This window comes from Tenrec ecaudatus, chromosome 9 (assembly GCF_050624435.1).
Source record: "Tenrec ecaudatus isolate mTenEca1 chromosome 9, mTenEca1.hap1, whole genome shotgun sequence".
NCBI lineage: Eukaryota > Metazoa > Chordata > Mammalia > Afrosoricida > Tenrecidae > Tenrec > Tenrec ecaudatus.
The window spans coordinates 28576175-28601100 of record NC_134538.1 but is presented as its reverse complement, the minus strand read 5'-3'; the positions used below and the strand labels follow the sequence as shown (position 1 = coordinate 28601100).

General features: G+C 37.5%; 1 protein-coding gene across 3 annotated transcripts in view; it reads right to left on the bottom strand.

Annotated features, from left to right (window-relative positions):
• Nucleotides 1-24926, bottom strand: part of LRRK1 (leucine rich repeat kinase 1) — a 222323-nt gene that overhangs the window by 161664 nt on the left and 35733 nt on the right. For all 3 annotated transcript variants that reach the window (XM_075557945.1, XM_075557946.1, XM_075557947.1), the window contains one exon: nucleotides 11668-11831. In XM_075557945.1, the coding sequence (XP_075414060.1) occupies nucleotides 11668-11831 (164 nt within the window). The remainder of the gene's footprint in view (nucleotides 1-11667; nucleotides 11832-24926) is intronic.

Genomic DNA, 24926 nt, shown 5'->3' with positions numbered 1-24926 from the left:
CTTCTTTTTAATGTGTGCATTTATTGCTATAATTGACTTTTGATCATTGCTTTTGCCTTATCCCATAGGTTTTGGTGTGTTGTGTTATCATTTTTGTTGGTTTCTAGGAACCTCCTAATTTACTTTCTTATTTGGGATCATATGCAGTCTTTTTTTGAGTAGTGCGTTATTGAATCTCCATGTGTTTGTCTTCATGATTTTAGTTTTTCTATTGTTGATTTCCAGTTTTATTACCCTGTGGTCCGAGAAGATGGTTTGAATAGTCTCTATGTGTTTGAATTTGTTAAGGCTTGCTTTATGTCTGGTTCACTTTATCATGTTACAATAGAGAACAGTATCAATCATCCCCATAGGGAATCAGATATAGTCATTATTTATCCAGTGATATAGAATTTAACATCATTTGGCGAAAAGAAGGCTATACAAGCGTACAAGTATAGACCAGTTCTGAACCTCAATCTGTGAATTGTTAATTTTTACAGATTAAATGAATACAGATTAAGATCCTATTCATTTAGTGGGGTTTCCACATTGATTCCTCCTGGGGTGGCCTATGAAGGTTGTTGTGGTCCTTGAAAGGACAGAGTACAAGGTCACAGAAGTTTATAGCACAAGGCCTGGGTCACCAAGGGCTGATACAGATTAGCTCAAAATTGTCTAATTAGGAATATAGTACCAGATTTATTCTCCTCTTGGGTCCTATATAAGTACTGTTAAGCATCTTTTCCCACTGAAAAAGTTGCTGCTCCTCATTCCCACCCCAACAGAAGTGTAAATGGTCCTCTGAAACTTACACGCTCCCCTCTTCCCATCTTGACTTAACTTGCCAGTAAGTTTCCCTATTACTCTTGTAGGAATGTCTGTCGATTCCTTATCACAATGTTGTATGGCAGAAGATGAAGGGTCTTCTCTCTTTCCCTGCTTCTTGAAGGAATGATTGAAAGGCTGTCTTGATCTCATTTGATAGTTTTTGGTCCTTTCTAAAAGATCAGTTGCCCATAGATGGATGCATTTACTTCTAGGTATTCTTTTCGGTTTCATTGGTCTATGTAGCTATCATTGTACCAGTACCTGACTGTTTTGACTACTGTAGCTATGTAGTTGCTTTGGCCAGTTAGTGAAAGCTCTCCTACATTTAAAAAGGTCTTTGTTTTTCCTTTGTCTCTTCCCTTTTCATATGAAGTTGGTAATTAGTTTTTCCATTTCTTTAAGGAATGTATTTGGGGATTAGGATCATATTGTATTTACAGATTGCTTTAGGTGGTATTGACATTTTCATAAGGTTAAGTCTGCTAATCCATGAACACACAATATTTTCCCATTTATGTAGGTCTTTATTGGTTTCTTGTAATAATGCTCTATAATTTTCTTTACATAAGTCTTTTGTTTCTTTAGTTAGGTTTATTCATAAATATTTTGTCTTTGGTATGGTTATTTTGAACAGTATTTTAAAAAATTAATATCATTTTAGGAGTTCTCTTCCCTGTTTTATAGTAATCCAATTGATTTCTGCTTGCTAATTTTATATCCTCCTACTTTGCCAAATCCCTCAATTATTTCCAGCAACCTTCTTGTAAAGTCATTTGGGCTCTTCATGTATGACATCATATCATCTACAAATAGCAAGAGTTTCATTTCTTCGTTGATTATTTGTTTTCCTTTTATTTCTTTTTGTTGTCTGGTGGTTCTGGCTAAGGCTTCCTGCATGGCGCTGAACAAGTGTGGTGATAGGGGCATCCTTGTCAGGTGCCAATTTCAGGGATAATGTTTGTCATCTAGTTGAGCATGATATTGGTTGTTGGGTTTGCCTATGTGGCTTTTATTATGGGGAGGAATTGCACTTCCATTCTTATTTTGTAGAATTTTTTCCCTAACCTTTTTAAAAATCAGAAATGAGTATTAGTATTGTCAAATGCCTTTTCTGCCTCTAATGATATGATCATGTAGAGTTTTCTCTATGTGTTGTTTAAGTGGTGGATTACATTAAATGTTTTTCAAATGCTGAACTATACTTGCATGCCTGGTGTGGATCCTATTTGGTGATCATGAAATATATTTTTTGATATGTTGTATTTTATCACAGTGATTTTTTTTGGAGGAATTTCGCATCTGTTTTCAAGACAGATATTTGGCTGTCCTTTTTTAATCTTTGTGGGATCTTTGCCTGATTTGTTATCAGGGTTAGGCTCACTTGATATTGGGAGTTTGTTGTCTTTCTCTATATTCTGGAACAGTTTCTGTAGCACTGGTGACAGATCTTCTCTAAAAACTTGGTAGAATTCCCCCGTGAAGCCATCTGGTCTCGATATTTTCTTGCTTAGCAGTTTCTGTGATGTCAACACGCCACATGTAAGAAGATAGGAGTGGAACTTAGCTGGTCAAATCCTGATGACCTCCCTTGGAGGTATGACCAAGATAAATGGCTCTCTCTCACTCTCCTTGTTTGTTAGACCAGTATGCTGCTTGAGCCAACTGCCCTGCACATTATCATGTGTGCTGTGCTACCTGGAGACCAGGCAGCACTCTACCACCTTGCTGTACCAACTGTTGTCCTCATCACTGTGCCATGCTGCTTCACACTGTGGCACTGCTCAACCTTGCTGTGTATGCTGCCTGTGGACAAAGTCCACTAGTCTTGCCACCACTCCAGATGCTGCACCTCCAGCCAGCCACCTCAAATCACTACACTGTGAGGCTCTACTGTGACATGTTTCACCATGCTACACTGCTGGTCTCTGCTACAGCTCACTACCTCATCTTCCTTCTGTCTGTTTTCTTGGCCTTGAGCGAGTTGCTGCATAAATTGGAAAGACTTTTAGTATATTAAATGACCCATAAAATGAGTCACACTGAGCTGTTTGTACTGCTGTGTGGATTAATTTGCTGTTATGTTCCTTTTCACCATGTAAACTTATCCTCTTAGATATTTATAATAATAAGTGTCCTGGTTTGGGTTCTCTAGAGAACTCTATCTAATCCAATTAGTACCAGGAGTGGGGTCCTAGAGAAACAAATCCTGAAGATGGAGAGTGGAGCCTTGTCTTTCCTCTGCATCATTCTTTGGCTAGACAGAGGTCAGAGAGGGCTAAACTGTTTACTCAGCAATTTTCTGGAAAGGACATGGAAAGTGAAGGTTTTGATTCCTTCAAGTTGTATTTGGTCATTCCTAACTGAAATTGTGAAAATGAATGTGGTGAACGTCTTCAACTTTTCTGTAGCCATGCGGCTTAGTCCAAATGGCTGACAGAAGGCCTGACCTTGACTGAGCAGCCAGGGGCCAAAAGTCATATTGCATAGGATTGGGATACTTCAGATAAGAAAGGGTTTCGTTTCACTATTTTAAGACTAGTGTTTAAGATGTGGTTGTGGTAGGATTATACTAATTTCTCCTACCTATTCCTTGAGTGCTCAGAATATTTGTGTTTGAAAAAAAACTTACTAGATAACTGTTGGTAGACTGAATGGAAAATAAAGGAACTTTTTGAACTTTTTCAGTTTTGGACTAGTGGCTTGCCCCTGAAGCTGGAAAAATCTGGAGCCATGACCTCTCCCTATCTAGGACTAAAGATTAAAGGGTTCTCATGGGCAGTCTGAAACAATTGCTAGGTGACCACCTGGATCCACTTGTTAAATGTTAGTGGGAGAAATTCAGCAGTAGAGAGACAGGTTAAGTCTGGTCACTGACACATGGACCTGGTTCTCAGGGACTAAAGGAGAGATGGTGGCACGTTGGCTGGTCTGAAGTTTAAAGAGTTGAGCCATACCTGAGCCGATGGTATGACCTAGCTCAATGGGGCTAAGGTTGTTGAGAATTTGTGAAAGGGCTCATGGTTAAAAGGCAAGGCATTCCGGTGAGGCTAATTGAGGCAGCCTACCTGACTTGATGAAGATATTTGGGCCTGTGAATTGGTGTACAATTCTGCTTACTTTATGGATGACCTGTCTTGATTTGACTTTGCTTATGGATGCAGACTCAGATGGTTCCAACTAGAATGAAGATTCTTCACATCAAAGAATATGCTTGTCTCCTAAAAGCACTGGGTTGATGGAAATGGACAGTATAGAAATTGGATGCCCATAATGGGAGGAGATGAAAACATGAAGTGGTTGGCTTATAAACTTTCATGGGTGGGGTAAGATGTTGACAGGATTATAGGATTAAAGTATACATGTTTACATAATTACAATTATGCATAGAATATTTTTGTTAGGCATAGAATATTTTTGTTTGGCAAAGAATATTTTTGTTAGGCGTGGAATATTTTTGTTAGGCATAGAATATTTTTGTTTTGTTCACTTATATAGTAGTATGTTTAACTTATGCAGGTACATTTTCATTTGTAAGCATTTTAGGTTTATCCTGTTAGGTGCACACATGATTTTATTATTGTTTTGTTTTAATAATTATGTATGAATAAAGACTTGTGTAAAAATGTCAAGGTGACAAGGGTGGCCTGTGGTATTACATAATTTTATGTCAATTTGAAGATACATACAAGTGTAGCGGTGGTATTCAACCTGTCAGTAAGATCACAGCCTCATAGTGCCTCCTTGTGAGTGAGGCTTTCTCATAAGGAGGGTCCACTCCTTCTCTTGGACTGCCTTCATCACTTACTTGCTGGCTGACCCTGAGAGCTGCTGCCATGTTTCCACCAATGTTGGATCCAAATGACTTTGTATGCTCCTGCCTGTCATCTTCCTACATCTCCCATCACTGCATGTGGCTGTGGGAATCTGAAAAGGGACTTATGGACTAGTATCAGACTTAAGAACTTGACTTGGACTGGGCTGGAATATTTTCTTGATATATAATTACTTCTTTATATACAGCTCTTTCTTACGTATATGATTGTCACTGGATTTATTTTTCTAGCCAACCAAACCTAACTAAGTTTCTCAATGGGCTTCATTTCTTCTTTTGTTATGAATCTGTTGAGTTTTTCAACATCTACATTATTTTAGGTAGATAATGTATTTCTAGGTATTTGTCTATTTCTTCAAAGTTATCAAACTTACTGGAGTACAGTTTTTCTTTTTTAAAAGCATTTTCTTCTTTTAATATTTTAATTGGTATAAAATTAATATATCATATAGTTCCACAATATGCATTTATAAAGAGTTGTCTACACCATCACAATTAATTCTAGTGTTCCCTCCCCACTCCCACATTCAACAGTTGTATTCAAATTCCCCCTCCCCCACCTTATCCCTCATAAACCATGGCATCAATTATTGTCTCTATGCACCCACTCTTTCTGTTTTCCATAATTTGGGAAATCTAACAGAAACAATAAAATACAAAAACAAAACAGAAATAATAATAATATAAAGATAAAAATAAAAAGAACGAAAAGGTGACTAGCAATAAGACAGAGAAGAAATTTCTGTCATCAAACAAATGAGAAATACTTAAGACCTAGAGCAAATTCAGATTGCATCAAGATGGAGTTAAACTGATCAGGTATCATATTATACTGTAGTTCCAGCCACCGTCATCATGTTTAAGATAATCTGTCTGGCAGCAGAGCTGTTCATATCCCTTGACTGTAGCTAGAGGGGCTCTGCCAGAGATTTTATGTGACTAGATACTCTGCAGATGGATTTGGGGCACCCATTGTCCTTCATAGACTTCTAAAAAGTGGATGTTCACAATTTAAGCTTGGATATTTTTCTCTTCATCATATTTGGATTGTGTTATTTTCATCTTAAGATCACACGTGCTGATATGTGGATTCTTCTATGTGGATGTTGTTGATGCCTCACTCAGATGGCTGCATGTGTGCATATAAGCATTTCAGACCCCAGGCACTACCCCAGTTGCTAGCTGGACACCAACTTATTTCTTCACCAAACTTTGCTGCAGCACCCTTCTCCTCAGTGATCTCTTCTGAAGGCGAGTATTGAATGAGTACTCTTGAGGACTTTAGATCGGTATGAATTATAATATATTAATTGTTTCTTTGTACAGTTTGAATTCTTAAATAATTGAAGTCTGTTTACATTGAGCAGGGATGTTGGTACTAGGAGGAAATTTCCTGTAACATTCCTTACCAGGGCAGACCCTTGTCTGTCAGGTTAATACCTGCAATATTAATGCAAGGGGAGCACTGAAATAGTAAATATGTGGTAGCTGTGGGTCCCCTTTCATTGCTTCCTCTTCCATTCGGGAATTTCTGTCCTAAGTCCAAGGGCTATCAGCAGTTTTGAGTTAGGGTCCAGTTAATTCAGTTGGGCTTTCATATTGAGTCCTACTGTGTTATTATTTTTACTTCATTTATATCTGTTGATATATCTTATATCTTTCATCTCTCATTCCAGGTATTTGAAGCTTTTATGTTTTTGCTTTTTGAGTGCAGTAGTTGCATTATTTCATGTCAACCTGAAAATATATAACAGTGGAGGGTGGTACTCCACCTGCCAATCAGGTCACAGCCTGATGTGCCTTTTTGTGGGAGTGATCTTCTCTTAAGGAGATTTTTATTGTAATTCCATAGCCTGCTCAATCTCAGTCATTTCTTTTAGGCCTGGGTGCTGTTCACTAATTAGTGTTTATTTCTCTTATTTTGTGTGTGTGTGTGTGTGTGTGTGTGTACGTACCAATATTTTCTTTTGTTTCCTCGACATCTTGGTGTGGTTGTAGATGTGGAGGGGAGGTGGACCTGTGTAAGGGTAGTTAGCTGTGTTGGGTGGTGTAGTGGAGGAATGGTGGACACCTGATCAAGCAGGGTGGGAAAGTGTTCGAGTGAGAGCTAGGAGAAGGATCAATGAATGGAAGGGAAAGTATTAGAGTAAGGAGAAAAAAATGGAGTCAGGTAGTGCTAATTTGTGGATTATAAGAAAAAATATTTTGCAATGAAGAAGGAAAGTAATAATTATTGAGAAAGAATTATAAAAGCAGTGTGAGCTCTTATTTTTAGAAGAAAAATAATTGAAGGGAAAAACTGAAAGAGAAATAAAAAAAATTTTTAATGACATCAAAACAATGGGAAAAATGAAAATAAAGCTAGAAAAGGAAGATATGTCAATATTCATTTGTTGGAGCTCTGAATTTTGACCAGGAGCTTTATCACTGATGTGGGCAAGAGAAAGTTGTGTTTTCTGGAGAAGAGTGGTGAGCTTGGGTGGATTAAGGATCTATGTTGGAAGCACCAGAGGGGAAGACCAGTTAAGCAGCTATAATCAGTGTTTGTGGGTATGCAGTTCCCCTGGTCAGGTACTCGGTGTGGCTGGAGTACATTTATGCTTTGTGATGGCCTGGAGGCCAGGAGGTTGAGTAGGACGTTAGGCTATGAAGATGTTTCTCAGGTTTGTCCTGGGCTGAGTGGGTGTGAATGGGGTGGAGCTCACACCTTCCAAGAGGCAGGGGTCTCTGAGAATGAATGGAAGGGTAAGGGGACTTTGCAGCTTTCATTGGCATGGCACAGAAGAAGGAGGTGGAGGGTACACGGTTCCAGAGAGAAAGCAGGCTATAGCTCTGAACTGTCTGAGAGGGTCTAGAGCAGAGGTTCTCACCTTCCGAATGCCATAACTCTTTCATACAGTTCCTCATGTGTGGTGATCCCAACCATAAAGTTATTTTCATTGCTACTTCATAAGTATAATTTTTCTATGGTTATGAATGGGGAAACCCCTGTGAAAGAGTCATTTGACCCTCAACGAGTCTCGACCCACAGGTTGAGAACTGCTGGTCTACAGTGATCTAAGTGACATGTTAGTTGATGTGGGCATGGCTAACTTGTAGACTATAGATGTGGTGAGGATTTTCTTTAAGATGAACAGATAGGGAAGTCCTGATTAAGATGGAATTATAAGACTAGTACAAGACTTTGTTTCAAAGTAGGAGAGGTTAAAGAAAGGGGAAAAAACAACAAAAAAAGCTGGGGTCTAAACTTTGTCCTGGGGGAGATCAGGACTGTGCTCAGGAAAGATCATTTGAGCAGCAGGAGGCAGTTGATATATTCAGAATGGTGGGCTGGGGTTGAGCTGTAGGCTAGGGAGTTGGGGCTATAGGTGGCTGAGAGACCTAAAAGACCTAAATTCTTATAGAGTAAGGCTAATTGTAACTGGCTGTCCTAAAGGACTAGATCTCAGGTGGGGCAGAATTCCCCCTTTTCAGATAATGATGGTCTCCAAGAAGGGATGGGGAAGGGGGGCTGTATCTAGCACATTCCTAGGTGGCTTGTGGGGGCTGGAGGGAAGAGGCAGCAAGAGCCTTCTTAGAGGTCAGGATTGTTGCTATGGAAGGCCTAGGGTGGTCTAATTAAGATGCTCTTTGGGAGATCTGTTGGCTGCTCACTTCAGCTAGTACTTCAGTTGGGAACTTGGGAGTTATTTGAGCCTTCGATCCTAGGGCTTTTGCCTTGTGAGTGTGCGATTTCACTGCCAGAGGGGTGGAGGGATGATAGGATGCAGGAATGTTCACCTTCCCCACGGATAACTCCAGGGATAAGTTGGGTGAGTGGGCAATCAACTCATGTGAGTCAAAGTGCACGCCTGGTAGAGGGTTAAATCGAGTCTCTTAAAGTCTGCTGTGAGAGCAACAGTTTGGTGTGGTGGGAAGAAGTTTTAGGCTTCACCTCTTTTCCCCTTGCCCTCTGCCACTCCCACTTGTCCCTGGTTTTCATGACACTTGTCTCACTATCAAGTTGATGTCCAGACAGCTTGCTCTATTCCCTGGTGATTTTCATCTGACTCTTGAAGACGGTCTGTCTCTCTCTCTCCATGTGATCATTTGGCCATCTTCTACAAAAGATGTCTTCAAATTTTTTAAAGCAAAGTGCATCTCACTCAAGCCATGATTTTTTCAATTACCTCATATGTATACGATAGTTGGATAACCAAAACAGAAGGCAGAAGAATTAACTGTGTGTTTGGAAAGAATATTGAATATATCATGGACTGCCAGAAGAGTAAACAAATAAGTCAAAATGAATATAACCATAAATCTCCCTAAAATCAAGAATGACAAGACTTGGCTCACTACTTTGGATATATCATCAGGCAAGATCAAAGGACACCATAGTTGGTAAATTAGAGGATCAACCAAAAAGAAAACTTTCAATAAGATGAATGGACATAATGACCACAAAAATGAACTCAAATATACCAAAGATCATGAGGATAATATAGGACTGCTCCACGTTTCATTTTGTTATACATGAGTTGGATATGTCTTGACAGTATTTCATGGTAGGGATAAACCACAGTTTGTTTCAACCATTGGGATGAATATGGCAGGCTGTTGGCTCAAATCCAAAGAACCAGATGTCAATGAACAAGATGCAGGCCCAGACCCGGCAAGATATAGAAAAGTTTTCCCATGTCATCCACTTATAGTGGAAGCAGATCACCGCCTTGAGGAAACATTCTTTCAATGGAATGCATCAGAGATGTGATCTGAGTAAGAGAATTGCATCCCACCCAAATGTTTTTAAGGTTGGCTGTTCATAGTAGATCCCATTATGGAGATGATTCCATTATTTTTGTACATTATTTTTCTGTCTCTTTAAGATATACTTAATATTCTTTGCCAGCATTACTTACACTTCAAATGTATCATCCTTTCTTACTCACTGTCCAGCATTTGAGCATATATGAAGCTATTGGAATATCATGGCTTGGTCAGGTGGACCTTTAGTCTTTAGAATGACACTTGCTTTTTAACATTTTAAGAGATCTTGTGCAACAGATTTTCCCAGTGCAATAAATCATTTGATTCCCCGACTGCTGTTTCCATGAGCGTTGATTATGGGTCTCAGTAAAACAAAATCCATGGCAACTTCGTTTTTTCTATTTATCCTGATGTTGCTTATTGGTTCAGTTGGGAAAATTTTCGTTGTCTCTATGTTGATGTATAATCCATATTGATGGCTGGACTCTTTGATCTTCACTAGTAAAAGCTTTGTAGACCTTTACTTCGCAGCCAGCAAGGTTATGCCATCTCCACATCACTGGGTGATAATGAGTCTTTCTCCGATTCAGATACAATGTTCTTCATTTAGTTCAGTTTGGATTATTTGTCCAGCACAGAGATTGGGTAAGCATTGTGTGAAAAATATAACCCTGATATACCCCTTTCCTGATTTCGTTTGTTTATTTATTTGTTTGTTTATTTATTTATTCCCTTTTCTGATTTTAAACCACATAGTATCACCTAGTTCTGTTCTACTGCCTTTTGGTTTATGTACAAGTTTTTTTAAAGATAATTTTGTTGGGGGCTCTTACAGCTCTTATGACAATTCATACATCAATTGTATCAAAAATATTGGTACACATGTTGCCATCATTATTTTCTATTTGAGTCCTTGGTATCAGCTCCTCTTTTTACTCTCCTTCCCCTCCCCCACTTGTGACCCCTTGATAAACTATAACTTATTATTATTTTCATCTCTTACGCTAACTGCTGTCTCCCTTTCCCAGTGGTTTATTCCCCCTTCCTCTAACCACTTTCGCCCTACCCTCCTGGTATCACCACTCCCATTTCTGTTTCTGAAGGGTTTATCTGACCTGGGCTCCATTTGTTCTGAGTTCTTATCTGTACCTGTGTTATGTACATGTTTTGTATGAGTAAAATTAAGTGTCCTGGAATTGACATTATTTTCAATGTTACCCAAAATTTGTTATGATCCACACAACTGAGTAGATTTAGTAGTCGTTAATCAATGAGACAGGCAACAGGCTACTGGATCATGGGGTTGTAGGAGGTGACAAAAGAAAAATATGTAGATCAAGTGGCAGGCTCAAAGTTATCATATCCGCCAAACTGGAAGTCAGATGGGACAAGGGTAGAATTAAAAGAGAGAAAGAGAGAGAGAGAGACAGACAGACCAAAACATTCCGCTATTGGATGTACGCCACACCACTAAGGAAATTCCCCTTCCAATTGATGGAATGCTCACATTAGACCAACAAAATGGAGGATGATTCCAAGCACCAAGGATCATGGTTTAGGTAAGGTGATAGATGACAATAACCATATCATTAACTATTGACTCCCCCTCATGGTGACTTTATGAGTCACAGAACAACACAGTTTGATCCTCACAATTGCCAGTATGTTTGAGTTATTATTGTGGCCACTATGTAATACATTTGACTTAGGATCTCCTATGTCCTTACTGGACCTCTACTATGGCATCACATGATGGCGTCACTGCAACTGATTCTTCCTGATGATATACTCAAAGAGAGTCACACAATGTTCTGCTGTAACCTGGAAGGTTTTTAGTAGTTGATTTTTGAGTGTAAACTGGGTATTTCGATTGTTTCTAGTGTTTTGCTAATATAAATAATGCTACAGCAAATCTTTATATAATTTATATAGTATACTTTTTATATTATTCCTTTCTTATTATATGGCTACTTTCTAGAATATCTTTGTAAGATCTGGCAGTGTTTTGTTCTGTTGTACATAGGTCTAGCATGAGTTAGCACCAATTAGATAACTAATAATTAACAAGTCCTGTTCATGCAAGGACTTCAGAGAGTTGGTGGTGAGGGACCTGCTTAAGTTAGGCAGGCTGAGATGAAAGAAATAAACCCATAGTTTATATGTGAAATGAAGTATTAGTAGAACACAATTAGGATGACAGCCAGAACATAATCTGTACAATCAGTCCATTTGGCCCAGATGGCTAGGTACAGTCTGGAGAATTGCAGACAGCCTACCTTTTCCAGCTGAGACGTGCTTTCATCACAAGCCTCTTTGATCAGGTCCCGGGCCTTGGTGAGATTGCCCTGCTTGTAAGCAGTGTCGATGCCTTCTGCCCAAGAAAACACTGCCACACAGTCATGATCTGATGTAAATGGTTTGCTGCCCACATCCATGTTACCTGCAAAACAGGAAGAAACAAACAAAAAATTACAGAGAAAATAGTATGAGACATGGAACAAATTTCATGAACATCATAAAGTAGGAGAAAATAATTACCCAAGAGGCTGAGAACCCCAAATAGGATAAATCCACCCATCTTAAAAAATAATAACAAAATATCATTGTGAAACTCTTCAATTTCAAGGAAAAAGAGAGACTCTTGAGGGCATCTTGATAAGAAAGACCAGTTACCTACAAAGGAAAACCAATAATGATATACCCGAACTTCTCAGCAGAAACATGCAGGCAAGAAGATAATGGAGTGACATATATAAAATTTTAAAAGAAAAAACCCTGCCAACCAAGAATCCTATAAATTATCCTTCAAATACAAGGGAAAAATAAAGGTATTCCAAGATAAAGACAAATTAAAAGAATTCACACAAACAAGACCAGCAATATAAAAAATATTAACCAGATCATGATGGACAGAGAATAATCAACAAGAGTGGATAAACCTGAGCATCACATATCACAACACTACCCAGAAACCAATAAAATGAAAGCACCACTAAAAACAATGTAGAAATAGAGTAGAAACAAAGACAACAGAAAAACACAAAAAAGGAAGAAAAAAAGGGGGGGGGGAAACAAATTCAACAAAATTACAGTAACAAATATGCATATACTAATAATGACATTGAATGTCAATGGATTAAATGCACCAATTAAAACAGAGTAACAGACTGGATTAAAAAGTAAGACACATCTATAAGCTGCCTATAAGAGGCATACCTTAACTTAAAGGCAAAAATAATGTAAAAAATCAAAGGATGTCCAAAATTTACCAAGTCAATGGCAATCATAAAAAGGCATGAGCGGCAATATTAATCTCAGATACAATAGACTTCCAGACAAAATATCATAAGGAGAGACTATTATTTTTGAGCTTTAAAATTATCAGAGTTAGAAACAAAATTCAGAACTCAACCATAATAATAGAAGAATTCAACACACCACCCTCAAGGAAAGATAGATCATAAGAGAAACTCAATAGTACAATGCTAGAATAGATCATATGTGAAGGCACAAAACAAGCCTCAACAAATTCAAAAACATTGAAATCCTATGCTCCATTTTCTCAGATCAGAAAGCTATTAAACTGAAAGAACAGAAAGAACAGGACCATAAACACATGGAAACTAATTAAGATACTATTTTAAAAGACTGTGTAATAGATGAAATAAGAGATGGAATTAAGAAATTCCTTGAAACAAATGAAAATTATAACACATCACACTAAAACAGTTGGGGCATAGCAAAAACAGTCACCAGAGTACAATTTATAGCAATCAACTTACAAATGAAAACAGTGGAGAAATCTAAAACCAACAGCTTAACACAAAACCTCCAACAATAGAACAAAGGCAACAACATAAGCCTTCCAACAACAGAAGAAAAGAAATTACAAAAATGAGAGCAGAGATAAATGAACCAGAAAACAAAGCAAAATGAAAGCAGTGGGGGGGGGGGGGGGGGATCAGTAAGACAAGAAGTTGTTTTTGGAAAAGATGAACAAAATGAAAAACTTCTGGCAAAATTAACAAGGGGAAAAAAGAGAAGGTACAAATGTCTAGAATCAGAGACCAAAATGGTGACAAATGAAATAAAAAGAATAATAACACATTCCAAATGAAATAAAAATAGCACATTGCTATGAAAGACTATACTTCAACAAGTTTGATAATTTAGAAGAAATGAACAAATAGGCAGAAATACACCACCTACCCAAATAAACACAGAGGGGTGTAAAAACCCTGAAAAGACCCATAACCGATGAAGAAATACAGAAGCCTATCAAGAAACTTCCAATCAAGAAAATCCCAGGACCAGATGGCTTCAGAGGGGAATTCTACCAAGTATTCAGGGATTATCAACTCTACACAGACTATTCCAGAATATAAAAAGAAACAGAAAATCACCACATTCCTTCTATGAAGTGAGAATAACCCTGATACCAAAACTAGGCAAACTTCCTAAAAGACAGAAAACTAAAGACCAATATCCCCCATGGACATAGATGCAAAATTCTTCAATAAAATTATGGCCAATAGAATCCAACAACATATAAAAATGATTAGTTATGACCAAGTAGGATTCATACCAGGGATATACGGATGGCTCAACATTCAAAATAAAATGTAATCCACCACATGTGCAAGACAAAGAATAAGACCCACATTATCATATCAATAGAAGCAGAAAAAGCATTTGACAATACTAACACCTGTTTCTGATAAAAATACTCAATAAAATATGAATAGAAGGGGAATGCTTAAATATAATAAAGACCATATACAAAAATCCAATGGTCAATATCACGCTGACTTGGGAGAAATGGAAAATACTTCCCCTGAGAATAAGAACTAGACAAGGAGACCCCCTAATATCACTAATATTCAATATCTTGCTGGAAGTCTTAGAATCATTAAGCAACCGAAAGATATCAAAGGTATGCAATTGGGAAAAGAAGAAATGAAACTCTTGCTATTTACAGATGACATGATTTTATATAGAGAGAACCCCAAGAACTCCACAAAATGACTGTTAGGAACAATTAAGGGATTTAGTAAAGTATCAGGATATAAGACTAACAAGTAGAAATCAAACAAACTCCTGTATATTAATAAAGAGAGCTCCAAAGAAGACATTAAGAAATCAATACTATTTACAATAGCTATACAAAATGTGAAATACTCGAGTAAACCTAACTGAAGAAACAAGAGAGCTGTACAAAGAAAACTACAGAACATTATTATAACAAGAAACAAAAGAGACCTACACAAATGGAGGAATATCACGTGGTCATGAGCAGAAAGATTTAATATTGTGAAAATGTCAATACTACCTAAAGCAAACTATAAACACAATGCAATTCTGATCCAAATCCCAGTGCCATTCTTTAAAGAAATGACAAAACCAATGACCAACTTCATATGGAGAGGGAAGAGATCCAGGATAAGCAACGAATTCCTCATAAAAAAGAATAAAGTTGGAGACTCTGCACTACCTGACCTCAAAACCTACGACATAAGCAGAAAAGTTAAAAAAAAGATAGACACACAGATCAATGAAACAATAGAAAACTCATAAATGAAAGCATCCACATACACATAATGGATATTCAACAAAGGACCAAACGATATTAAATGGGAAAGGGACACCCTCTGCACATATGGTGCTGGAAAAATTGGAGCTCCATCCGCTGAAGATTAATGCCAGCAAAGAAGGCAACAAAAAGTCATTAATAAAACTACCATTTATAATAACCACACAAAAGATGGAATATATAGGAATAAACCTCAGAAAAGAAAAACACTTAACAATACTTACATAGAACCAAAGGAGGAGTATATGACTGACTTGTACTGTGTTACTAATTGTACATTTTTACCTAGTTTTTATGCATGATGACCCAGGCCACGTGCTTAGACTTAGTGTGCAGTGTCTGTGCAAATCAAAATTCATGTATTGTTGTCTGAAACCAGCCTACATACTTGTATAATTTCCTTTTCACAAGAGTGTTTAAATTCTATACCATTGGTTAAATTAACACACTATCAATAGACTTCCCTTATTTCCCAGATGATTTATAATGTTAGCTATCATAAAGTAATAATAATGTCTCTAAAGTATATCAGAGACATATATATAATATGAATGGATTTTGGACTCATTTAATTCTAGCCTTAATCTAAGGATAATTAGTTGTTATGACATGGCCCTACTTGATACTCACCGTCATGAAAGAATCACTTAAGATATGGATGGTACAGCAAAGTGTGGTGAAAAAAACAGATGCTGTCAGTCTATCAGAAAGCATAGCTGCCGTGTCTTAAAGACTTATCTTAAAACAAGTAACCACCTAAGTGAGGTGACAATGAAGTCCACATGGAAGAAGCATGCCAGCCTGTGTGATCCAAGGATTGTAAATAGTTACATTCAAATTTGCAGGAAGGAATTGTATCAGAGGTCACATTGTGAATACTTGGTTTGCAGAATGCTGTGGGTGACGGTGGAAGCTCAAAATCCATTTGCAGGACCCACATATGGAGTAAGCCTCCAGGGAATCCCCTCTGAGCATAGCCCAGGTGTGTGAACATTCACCTCGCTGTCACAGAGCATTGTACAGTTGATTATGGGTGGACTGAGAAACCCAAATCAAACGCACTGCCATTGAGCCAATGCGCACTCACAGCAAACCTGGAGGACATAAGAGGACTGCTTCTGTGAGTATCTGTGACTAACTCTTGGCGGGAGTAGAAAGACTTCATCTCGGCTCCCTCCGAGGGGGTGGTGATTTTGAATTGCTGACCTTGCAGTTAGCACCCAAATTGGTAATAAGTACCTAATCATTTGACGTTGTTGTTTCAGTTTTTACTATTTTCTTTTGGATGGAGGTTTTTCTAGGTTTTGTGTAGTCATTGCAGATATTATCATTTTGTGTGTTTCCTATTTGTGTTTTGTATGATTTTCTGTATATTAAACCCAACAGAGACACTATAGAGACAGTAACTGGATTAATAATTTTCTAGGGGCCTGACCTCGGAGAAGCAAGGGAAACTGGCTATTAACAAAGAGTCTGAGAAGAAAATATTTGGAATTGATTGTGGTAATAATCATACAACTTTTAATATGATTGAATGAATAAATTGTATGATATAGGAAATATATGCCAATGTACCTATTACTATATTTAAAAAATAATAGAATACAGGATACAGACAATTATAGAAAAATATATGACACAGAACACCAGCAAAATGAGTTTATTCTGTTTGTAGATTATGTGTGATTAAAATATTTTCATAATATGGCTAAATTGTCTTTTAAAATAGAAATGAATGTGTGCTAGTAACATAATCTGGTGTCAATTTTGGACTTGAGAAGATTAAGAGTGAAGGGGTGGAGTCTAGTTTGTCAATAAGGTCATAGCCAATGAGACCTCTGTGTGGGCAAGGCCTTCTCCTGAGAATTCTGGGAAATCTGGTATTTCCTCCTAGGAGACGGGAAATTCTTTCTTAATGTACAATTACTCTTCATACAAAAGTCTCTCTTATACACATATGAGTTTCTATGGATTTGTTTCTCTAGTCAACCCAGACTAACACAGAATGCTTGGATGAAAGGAAGGTTTTTAATGAGTGTGTAAGGCCTATTATTTTTGTTTGTAGACATTGAGTCTTATCCTCCCACCTCTCTCTGTATATAAAGGTATGAAGGATACACATGTAAATGACAGCAATGGTTGAGTTAGGCAGGTAAAAAGACTGGAGAAAGAGAGTGATTCTGAGTTTTCCAGTTTTCCCAACTGATCTCCGACTGCTTTTAAAATTAAGAAAAAAAATATATCCATCACCAAGATGTTTACTTTCAAACAGGCTCAATTGTTTTCAGATAGTTCTGTCTAAATAATAGCCACATTCTGATCTTGTATGCACTAGTTACTTGCTCTAGGAGTAGGAGGACTACTCTCTTAATGATTTATAATCTTGCAAACCTATGGGGCAGTACTACGATTCTACAGGGCTGCTATGAGTCCGAATCAATAGTGCAACAGTGGGCACAAGCAGTCCCACAGTTGTGGAGATGGTACAGGTCCAAGCGATGTCTCATTCTGCTACATGAAGTCGACGTGTGTTGAGCTCTGGGTGGCACAGTTAGACATATCACTAGCTTCAAGTTTGGTAGTTTGCACCTACCTAGTGGTACCTCAGAAGTCGTGTTTGGAAATATGCTTCCAAAAAACCACAGCACTGGCATATCTAGGAAGCTAACTGCACACTTGGGGTTGCCATGAGAAGGAATGGATTCCATAACAACTGAAAACAGCCACAACATTCATAACAAGGAGGTGGAAGCTCAAGGATGAGGCAATTCTGTCCCCTTACACAAAAAAACCACAGAGGAAACGGAAACCAGTACTTCAATGAATTTTCTGCTGCAGAAAAAAAGAAACACTGAAATATAGTTATTAGACTAATTTTCCCTAGATTTATTTGATTTTGTCTTCCAAAAAGCTCATTTATTTATTTTCTTTTTTCTTGATTCCATATTAAGTATGTGTTACTCTAGGCCCTGGGGATACAGTTTGATGAAAAATTCAGATATAGCTAGATTGTGATGCTGCATTCACCCAAGATTTTACTTCTAAATATCTACAACATAAACCATGCTCTGATTCCAATAGAGGAGAATATTGGAATATCCAATAGACAAAAACTAATCTGGTAAAGAAAGAAGAATCAACCTTCAAGGAAAATAAAAATAACAGAAATAAGACAGCATCGGGTTCTTAACTTCAAGTTCAGCAGTTTGAAACCATCAGCTGCTCTATGGGAGAAAGGAGGCTTGCTATCCTGTAAAGAGTTAAAGTCTTGGAAATCCATAAAAACAGTGCTACCCTATCCTGAAGGGTCCCTAGGAGTCAGACTCAAGTGGACAGCAGTGAGTTCGGTTTTGAGTTGTTATTTAGTGCCCACCAACATAGCATTTCTTTTAATACTATATAATCTAAAAGTATATAGAAATAATGGTACTCAATCTCTGGGAGGTGGCTGTGGCTATAAATACCAGAAGTTAGGACTCACTCTGATAAATCAGTCTTGTACCGGTCCCAAGAAAAATTTTCTAGACATTTAAAAAGCATTATGGACAAAAAGCCATAAGCATAAGTATGCTGATTACAGTTATTTAGTATATCAAAGAATAGTATTTATTAAACACATGAAAATGCTTAGAACTCAAGGCCATAGAGTAACGTTGAAGCTACACATACAGAAAAATTGGCAATCAGACCCCACATGGTTGTTATATACATACATCCCAGGGTGAGGCCCGGGTAACATGGCAGGTCCCGAACCCAGCCGAGGGGTACGTATGGCAGCAACTAGTAAGGAGGAGGTGGGGGGAGAAGACCCAAAATGCCAGCACTGGTTTTATGTAAGTGGTAGAATTTGAGGTGATCCTCCTTTTTATATTTTCCAATGATTTCTGCTACTTAAAATTTTTTTTAATGTTTACAAAATATACTTCTAAGGTTAACAACATGTCTCACTGAATTCAACTCCCTCTTTAAAAAGATGGGAATAAGAGAGAAAACATCTTACTCTGGAGGGGATGTTTTGAACAAGGTATTCGTACATTTTCAGCACTGCCCACTTCTGTACTACAAGCATGTCGCAGTTAGACAAAGGCAGGGAGTGACATAAACAGAATTGCACTTAAAATTACAAGACTTGGGTTCAAGGTGCTCCTCTATTACATCATCTTTGGTAAGCATTTAAAATGTCTGAATCATAGAAAACCAGTTGTTGCTGGGGCAGTTCTGACCCCCCCAGTGGCCCCATGGATATCTGTGTTGACCTGTGCTCCACATTTTTGGAAGTAAATCACCAGGCCTTTCTTCCAGTGCCTTTGGGGGTACTATAGTCACACCCCTTTGCATTACCAGTAAAGGGTCTTAACTATTCGTACCTCTCAGGGACTTGCTTGTGAACATGTCATCTGGGAAGCTAGGTTTGCTGACTCACAGAGCAGGGCCAAGAGTCTTTGGGCTGAAGCTTGTGGCATAAATGCTGCTTGGGCAAGTATCAATGCTGATCAAAGAGCTGTGTCACACTTGCCCGAGCAGGACAGAGCCCAAGTGTCCACATGAACACGGGACTGAAGACCAGAGAGGTATGTATGTGAGCACAGCTGAGAAGAGGCTCCCTTGACTGTAAGAACTGTATCCCGAGCAGTTCTGTTCCTAAATTATAACCTGTTAGCTAATTGTGGGCATTTTCTGTGCTTTCGGTGTGGCCGCTGAAACAAATGGTCAAACTCAGTGGGGAAGCAGAGCGTGCTTCTGGAGGGACGGCTTGTGTCAGTGTCAGAAGCAGTAGAAGAGCTTGAAAGATGGAGGAATGTCTGAGCTCTGCCTCACAGGAATCATCTTTGGGCTGATGATGAGTTTGCTTTCACTTCCACCTTGTGAAATGAGAGGTCGGATGCCTCCTCACTACCGTTCTTACAGAAATGATAAATTTGGCCCACGTCTAAAAGCTGCTTAAAGGCGCTCTCAGTCCACTTCTCAGGCACTTGAGTAAAGCCACGTCAATTCACATGAACAGGTTGGTGGTTGAACAATCTGATCTAATTGGCTCTGGATCCGATGTGAGTAGAGGTAAAAAATCAGAAGACCAAGGACGTCCTCTACCATGTGGCAATGCTGGCTAGCAGAGGTGCAGATGTGCCTAAAATGCTGAGGCCTCAATTCCAGACGTAATAGCACACTTGGGGACATTGCACATCGCTCAGCACACAGCTGAACCTCACTAAATGTTCAGTGTAACGCAAATACCACATTCCATAATAGAGAGCCCCAAAAGCTTTCTTGGCGAGAAGTTTACTGAAAAAGTGACAAAAATTGACTTGAAATTAGCCAACATCTTGTTACACTGTTCAAATAGTGATCCTAGGGTTTACATGTCTTGGTTAAGCGATCTTAAAACTTTTCTTTAAAAACAAGGCATAATAATATTCCCAAGTAAGAAACAACTGTCTATTTAGATTAAACTCTTGGAGGCAGTGTTTGGAGTTGTTTGGCAAGCTGTAAAAATTCTTGATGGACATAATTACTCTGAAAAGTATCATTGAATATTTTCTCCAGGGAAAGGTGTTAGGATTGGATGCTAACTCAGAGGAGAGAGGGCCTTAGTGGGAGAGGTAGAACAGCAAGTGCAACTTTGAAAAGAAGGGCATTTAACAGATAGGGCTGGTACCAGACAGATACATGGGAAAGAAGCAATCAAACCCATTTTCCACAACAGGATAATTCCAAATGGTTCAAAGATAGGAATGTGAAAGATGAGAAACTACATTTGCATAAGAAGAAAATAAGGATGCATTCCTTTTTGACTTGGAAATATGAAAAAAACCATAACTGCGATTCAAAACTCAGTTGCAAATAGTGATAAATTTGACACATTTTATAACACATAAATTTTGCAATCACAACTTTACGGACATATAATTCACATACCATATACTCTTCACTTACTGGTATGGTTGGACTACACTACACAGACAAAGCCATTATGCAAAAATAGGCATTATATCAAAAATAGATAAAGAAGACATCAGATCACAAAATTAAAGATGACTACATATTTTTAAAAACTGCCAAATTGCATTATTACATAATTGTCAAATCACTGAGAGTCATAGCCTAGACAAGTTAATACTAAACTAACCATCACATCTTAGCATCCATTACTACCAGACATAAGATGCAAAATAACTGGATGGATTTTTTAGAATTGTCTTAACTGTGAAATGGTATAGTCTCTGAGTAATAGGTGTAATTCACCCTCTTAGGGCAGACAATTCAGCAGTGTTTAATGTTCTCAGAGCTGTGAAATCTTTACCACTAATTTTAGAAACATTTTCATCATACCCCAAAGATCATCAAAACCCAACCCGTTGTACTGTAGTTGATTCTGACTCATTGTGACCATCTAGGATAGAGCAGAACTACTGCCCAATAGGGTGACCAAAGATGGACTCTTCACAGGGGTCCACTTATCTGTCAGTGTTTTGTACTGTAATGGCTTTCATGTTGCTGCGATGCTGGAAGCCATATGCTGGAAATCACCATCATATTTCAAATACCAAGAAGGTCGCCCATGGCAAACAAGTTTCAGCTGAGTTTCTGGACTAAGGAAGGATTAGGTTGTCCCCTTCTGAGAGATTAGCCACTGACAACCTTAGGAATAGTAGGGAAACACTGTCAGACACGGTGTTGGAAGAGGAGTCTTGCTGGAAGGAACTCAAAATATGACTGAGGAAGAAATGCCTCCTCAAAGTCAGGTCAACCTTAATGATGTGGATGGAGCAAAACTTTGAGAATTTCATTTGATGCTGGTGCATAACTCAAAATGGGGACAAACAGCTGCAAGCATAAACTAATAATTGGAACATGGAACGTACAAAGTATGAATCTAGAAAAATTGGAAATCTTACAAAATGAAATGGAAACATAATGATCACTATCATAGGCATTAGTGAGCTGAAATGGACTGGTATTGACCATTTTGAATCAAATGATTATATAATTACTATATCTGGAATGATAAAATAAGAGGAAAAGCTTTTCATTCTTGTCAAAAAGAATGTTTCAGGATTTATCTTGAAGCATAATGCTGTCTGTGATAGGCTAGTATCTATACACTTATAAGAAGGCCAATTAACACAAGCACCATTTAAATGTATGCACCAAGAACTAGTGATGAAGAAATGGAGTAATTCTACAACTTCTAATTAAACATACAATCAATATGATTGACAATTACTGGAAATTGGAATGTGCAGGTTGGAAACAAGGGGGAAGGATTAATAGTAGGGAAATATGATTGATGATAGAAACAAAGCTAGAGAATTGTGATAGAATTGTACAAGACCAGCAATTTCTTCATTGCAACTATATTTTTCAACAATATAAATGGCAATTATACACATGGACTTCACCATATGGAACATAAGATTTGAATTGACTACATGTGTGGGAAGAGATGATGATAAGTATGTTAAGTCCAAACAAAGCCAGAGGCCAATTGTGGAACAAATCATCCATTGCTCATATGCAAGTTCAGGTTGAAGCTCAAGAAAATTAAAATGTCTATAAATGTCAAAATACAACCTCTAGCATATCTCATCTGCATTTAAAGAATATTTTAAGAGAAGATTTGACACACTGAACACTAATGACAGAAGCCTCAATGAGCTATAGGATTACATGAAGAGCATCATACATGATGAAAGCAAAAGGCCACTACAAAGACAGACAGAAAGAAAAGATCAACGTGGATGTCAAAAGAGACTCTAAAACTTGCTCTTGAATGTAGAATAGCTAAAACAAATAGAAGAACTGATGAAGTTGAAGAGCTGAAATGAACACTTTTAAGGGCAGCTCAAGAAAAGTGAAATATAATGAAATGATCTAACAGCGAAAGTTAGAAAGCCCAAAAGAAGGGCATATCTCAAGCTGAAATAACTTCAAAAATTCAAGTTTTGAATTATAATATTGAGTTATGCCATCTGCAAAATATTGAATGGTACAGAAACCTTTAAAAGAAAATGGAAGGAATACGTAGAGGCCCTATACCGAAGAGAATTGGTTATCCAACAACTATTTTACGAGGTAGCGTATGATCAAGAACCAATGGTATGGAATGAAGAAGTCCAAGCTACATTGAAAGTATTACTGAAAAATAAGGCTTCAGGCATTGATGAAATACCAATTGAAATGTTTCAATAAGCTGATGTAGCACTAGAAGTCACTAGTCCAAGAAACTTGGAACAGACCAGGGAGATCCATATTTGTGCCCATTCCAAAGAAAGGCAACCTAAGAGATTGCTAAAATTAGCAAACAATATCAAATGCAAATAAACGTTTTTTTAAAGATAATTTAGTAATGATTGTAGCAGTACATTGACAGGGAGCTGCTAGAAATTCAAGCCAAATTCAAAAGACATCAAGGCACACAGGATATCATTGCTGATGTCAGATGGATCTTGGCTGAAAGCAAATGCTAGAAAGATGTTTACTTGTGTTTAATCACTATACAAAAGCCTTCCTCTACATAGGCTATAAAACAAACTATGGACTACATTGAGAAGAATGAGAATTCCAGAACAAAGAGAAGAATGAGAATTCTAGATCACAGAATTGTGGTTATGTATAACTTGGACATGAGCCAAGAGGCAGTTGGAGCAGATAAAGGGAATGTTACATGATTTAAAATTAGGAAACATAAAGTTGCCATCATTGTACCTTTCGGCATAGTTTATTCAATCTGTATGCTGAACAAATAAACTGAGAAGCTGGAATATATCAATATGTAGATGACACAATTGGCTTGCTGAAAGCAAAGAGGATTTCAAGCACTTGTTCAAAGAAATTGACTAATTCAACAACTTATGAGTTTCGACTTTTTGGCTATTATGGATAATTCTTTTATAAACATTGATATATAAGTTTTTCTAAGACTGGATGTTTTCAGTTCACTTGGATAAATTGCTAGATTTATGCTTTAAATTTTGCCTAACTGCAAAACTCTTTCCTGAAATAGTTGTACTGTTTTAAATTTCTATTGGCAATGTTTGAGTTTTCTAGTTTCTTCACATACTTCTCAACACTTAAAAAAATCTGCTTAAAAGATCTATCCTAGTGGGAGTGCAGTCGTATCGCATTAGGTTTTGATTTATATTTCCATAATGACTAATGATGTTGACTATCTTTTTACATGCTTACTGGCTATTTCTATATCTTCTTTGGAGAAATGCTCACTCCAAAGCATTTTAAAATTGGGTTGTCTTTTTCTTAATGAGCTGTAAGACATATATTCTAGAAACAAGACACTTATTTGAACAAGTGATTTGTAGACATTTTCTCAAATCCTATAATTTCTCTTTTACTTTCCTGATGATGACCTCTGAGGAACAGTTTTTAATTTTTATGAATTCAAATTTATCTTTTAAATGTTGTTTAGCTTTTCTTTTAAGAAGCCATTGACAAATTTGAGGTCATATTTTTCGAGATTTCTTATAAAACTTATAAATTTACTTTTTACTTTAGATCTATGATATAGCTACTGTTGAACTGATTTTTACATATAATGTGGATTACTTCATTCTTTAGCATGTTCTCATTTGTTGAAAACAATGTTTTTCCCCCTACTGAATTATATTGGTATCCTTCCAAAATAAAAATTTAAATCTGGACTATCAATTATATGATATGTGATGCACACACACACACACACACACACAGTTTCAAAGGCACATGGAAAATATAGTAGAAAAGTAATGGACTTTTTCCATGAACTCTTTGAAAGACCTTTTTATATCTACCCTATGCCAAACTACCTTGGTTCCTGTAGCTTTGTGGTATGTTTTAAAATTGGAGAGTATGAATCCTTCAACTTTTCTCCTTTTCAAGATTGTTTTGGCTATTCTGGGTTCCTATCATTCTGATGTGAATTTTAGGATCAGCTTGTCAATGCAAAGAAAT